Genomic DNA, 4,188 nt, shown 5'->3' with positions numbered 1-4,188 from the left:
TAATTGCAGTCCAGGCCCACACTGAAAAAAAATACATTAGTGCTAAGGACATGCCGGTCACCAAAGCCTGTTGCTGTATCAAGAACATTTTTGTTGCTAACCGTGCGACACTGTCCCTTATTCTACGACAGACTGTTCTTGAGCCAGCTACATTGTCGTTAGGCCAAGGAACGTTGTCGTATGGTTAGCAACATATGCTCTTAGCATACGAGCATATGTTCTTGGAGCCGATCTAAGAGCAAAATGTTCTTGGGGGTGTTACAACTGTCCTTAGCACTAATGTATTTTTTTTTCAGTGCAGAAGAGTTGCAGGAGATTTTATTATTGTCATAGACGAGGCAATCATCCTGCCCGGCTGTCCAGTCGGGCCGGCCAGGCGGCCAACCTGCAGTCGTCTCGGCTCGCAAAACCTGCAGTCGAATAACTTGAGAACCTTGAACTCTTGAACCGAGTGCCGCGGCGGCGCGGCGCCTTCGTCCGCTTTGCGTTTCGCAGAGAGTTTGTCAGGCGACCGCCGCCGTGTCGCGAAGGAGGGAGGGGAGGGGAAGGGGGCTGGGCGGCGCGTGCATCGTGCATGGACTGTGCCACTTGTTCTTTCGCACTACCCCGCCGCGCCCCGACTCGGTTGTTGCGGGTGGGGCCTTTGATAAGGGCTCGTTCAGACCACGTGGCTGACAGTGAGCCTTGCACTCTGTCCCAGAGGTGCACAGCGGGCTCTACCCGGCTCTACCGGACCAGCCGACTTATTTCGAAGAACCCTCTCCTATACCTTCCGTATAGCTCCGTCCTTGTCGCACTCACAGAGCAGCGCCCCTTGCGGTCTCTTCGGAATCAGTCTGCAGTATAGTAAGCGGTCCCCCATTTAGTCGCAAGAACAAAACCTCCTGCTCCGTACGCAATTTACTCCATCTACCCCACCCCTGAGCCTGTAGGGTATTTTCCAATATTTTAGGACTCGAATTTAAAAGAGATAATGAAAACGTCGTATTAAACAAGTAGTAAACTCCCACCAATGCGAAATAATTGAGCCTGCAACTAACCGACGACAAACACGGCGGCAAATGAGTGCCCGCCAAGCAGCAGCGCCGCACACTTTGTACCCACAACTTAGTGGAGGCGCAGTGTTCTCCGCCAGCACACCGCACGGCGCATCACGGCGCAGCACGGTGCAGCAAGGCGCAGCAACAAAAACAAACACACACACACACACACACACACACACACACACACACACACACACACACACACACACACACACACACACAAACAAACTCACTCTCCTGACGGACGACGGGACGTTTGACGCGCGGATGCTCCAAGCAGGCGAGGCGTCAATTTGTCCAATGACACCTCTCCTCTGGCCGCAGAGTCGAGTCGTCGTCGTCCCGTGGTCGTGCGACTGTCCGATTGCCTGCATGTCTGCCAATGCGCCTGTTGATGTGTGTGCATGTGTGTGAGGAGAGGCTGGCTCCTTGTGGTACCTTAAGGAACCTTGTGGCACCCTGCGGCCCCCTCTCTGGGTGGGACCCGCATCACGCCGTCGCCCCGCTGCCCGTGCAGATCCAGTGGCGTGTTATAGCACACAAGGGCGAAGGGGCGCAAAACACACACACACACACACACACACACACACACACACACACCGAGATCTTTCCAGTCGGTCGACTATGTAGCCGTTGGTCGGCCCCGCCGCGCTGCAGGGGGCCGTCCTCATCTCTTGTGCAGCCCCACACCACGTTGGGTGCCGGGGAAAAATATAAAGATAACAAGACGTGCAAACTATCCCGATTATACTAAACACATTTTGCATTAAATTGTGGCACTCTGCTATGCCGGCGGCGCGACGGTGGTGGCTGGCGGCCAGGCTGCCGGCCTGGCAGCGCACACCGACTCCCTCCCCCTCCCCCCACCTCAAGGCTGCTCGCGGACACGCCAAAACTAATCCACAACTTTATTTCCATCGCCAGAGAGTATGACCAGGGCGATGTTGATGTGCTGCCAGGCGGCGGGCGAGGCGGGCGGCCGGTCGCGTCGCGCCGCCACCGGCCGTCCGCTGTACAAATGATAGCGGGCAGCAGGAGGATATGTAGTTAGCGATAAGTAGGGTCGAAAAGGAGGGTCCGGCGAAAAGGAGGGTCGGCGCAAACCGCCGCGTACGCTTGTTTGAGCTCGCTCCTGTCGACATTTCAGGTGTTCATAGTTCATAGCGAACGTGAACGGATGCTTAAGTGTCGAAAAATCGGACAGGAGCGAGCTCAAACAAGCGCACGCGGCGGTTTGCGCCGACCCTCCTTTTCGCCGGACCCTCCTTTTCGACCCTACTTATCGCTAACTACATATCCTCCAGGGCGCGCTGCACTTGGCGCACGCGCTAGAGGCTAGAGTCCTGTGGGACAGCACAGCGCCGCCGCGAGAGCTCTAGAGAAGCGGCTAGAAACGCCGCCCGGCACGGCACGCGACGCGATCTAGCGGCGGCGGCTCCAACTAGGTAGGAGGCGGTGGTGGGCCCCCATCCCGCGCGGGGGCTGCGGCGGGGGAGGAGCGGGGGAGGCCGCGCGTGCACTGTATACCCCTTCTGCCCCCGCGCGCAGCCGCGGCCGACACACAGTGTAGTGCTGCGCCCATGCCGCCGCTCGGCTGAGGAGGAGGACGTCGTGTGTCGCACGTCTGGTCGTCTCTCTCAATGGCGCAGCCGTCTGCTGCTGCGCCGGCTGAGCCGGCTGCGCCCGCGGCTTCGGCAGAGGTGGTAAGTCTCCATGACGGCATATGACACACGGGTGGACGACAACGGCGGCCCTGTGTGAGGGTCGTCCTGAGCGCGCGTTTCGTACGGGCTGCTGCTGCTGCAGCTCGCCGCCGCCGTCGTCCTGTTGTTTGTTGCGCCTCCGGTTTCCCTCATGCTGAAGAGTACCGCGCGGAACCGGTCCGGCGCGGAGTCGCGTCTGCTATTTCGGGAGGTTCAGAGTCAGAGTCAGTCAGTCGCCCGCACGCTCGCTGTCAGGCTCGCGCCGACACGCGGAAGCAGCAGGGCGGTGGGTGAGGACGAGAGGGGAGGTGGAGGAGGACGAGGGCGAGGAAGCAAGGGAGGAGGAGGAGGCTTTCGCGCGACAGAGCCGCGACAGGACAGCGGTGGAGAGGTTAGGTCCGCGCGCCCGCCCGCCCCACCGCGGCGCAGCGTCTGCTAGGTTAGGTGCGGCGGCGGCGGGGGGCTACTACACATATCGATCGCGCGCGGGCGGGGCGGTGGCGCGGCGTGGCGGCGGAAGGGCGGCCGGACAAACAGCCAGAGAGAGAGAGAGAAGGGAGCTCCTTCTCACTGGTGGACTTTGCAAAACAGCAGCAGCAGCAGGAAGGAGCAGCGCAGGCCTACTTTCCCTGCCACCTCCGGATTGTGTGCGAAAGCAGCGCCACGCGCGACATTAGCGGACAGGTTTGAGGCCGGCCCGGCCCGCCGCCGCGGGGGACCAGAGCGGCAGGCCCCGGGCCCGACCTGACGTCAAGGTCATCCGCTCCCCTTCTCCCCTACCCCACCCCGCCCACACCAGCTGATCGGCGCGCGCCCCTACGAACAGCCACAATAATTTATAGTAACCATAGCCCCAAAACGCCAAAATTAGCGAAATAAAAGAATATGCAGAATCATTTTTAATAAGAAATCGATGGAAACACTAAGAAATAAAAAATTTCTTGCTTTGTCTTTGAAAATTTTTGCCCGAGGGGCCTGCTTCACTACTCGGCCGGGCAGCAGCAGAGGCGCCGGGTATGCAACCCAACGCCCTCGCGAGCGCGACGGGCTGGCCCACCGGTCGGGCGTCGCGCCAGCATGCGTCCGGCAGCCTGGCCGGCCAGGCCCCGATCGGCTCGGCGCGGGCCGTCGGATGAGTTGCCTACCCGGCGGGCGCAGCCGGCCGAGGTGGAAGTAGTCGTCGTCGGCGGCGGCGGCGCGCCCGCCCGCCCCGCGTATCTCGCAGCAGGACGTGAGACGCGATAATTAACCCTTTTTATTCGCTCTCTTCGAGCTCTTCGCGCTGATAGCAGCAGCACTCTCCTCCTCATCTGCGCCGCGCGACCACAGCGCTGGCGCAGCAATCACTTCCACTCGAGTGGGATTCTTATTTAATTCAGTTTAATGAAAAGAAACACAGAGGGTGGTGGCCGGGGCGACGGCGAGGTTATGACTCGGGGGGG

At 60.2% G+C, this 4,188-nt stretch overlaps 1 protein-coding gene across 1 annotated transcript in view; it reads left to right on the top strand.

Annotated features, from left to right (window-relative positions):
- The first annotated feature begins 2,571 nt into the window (after positions 1–2,571).
- LOC113216761 (uncharacterized) overlaps positions 2,572–4,188 on the top strand; it is a 33,063-nt gene continuing 31,446 nt past the window's right edge. Inside the window, exon 1 of the mRNA XM_052267778.1 lies at positions 2,572–2,746. Coding sequence (XP_052123738.1) covers positions 2,684–2,746 — 63 coding nt within the window. The 5' untranslated portion in view covers positions 2,572–2,683. The remainder of the gene's footprint in view (positions 2,747–4,188) is intronic.

This window comes from Frankliniella occidentalis, unplaced genomic scaffold (assembly GCF_000697945.3).
Source record: "Frankliniella occidentalis isolate FOCC.00 unplaced genomic scaffold, Focc_3.1 Scaffold59, whole genome shotgun sequence".
NCBI lineage: Eukaryota > Metazoa > Arthropoda > Insecta > Thysanoptera > Thripidae > Frankliniella > Frankliniella occidentalis.
Note: the sequence above shows the minus strand (reverse complement) of the source record. Positions and strands in the feature narration are given on the sequence as shown.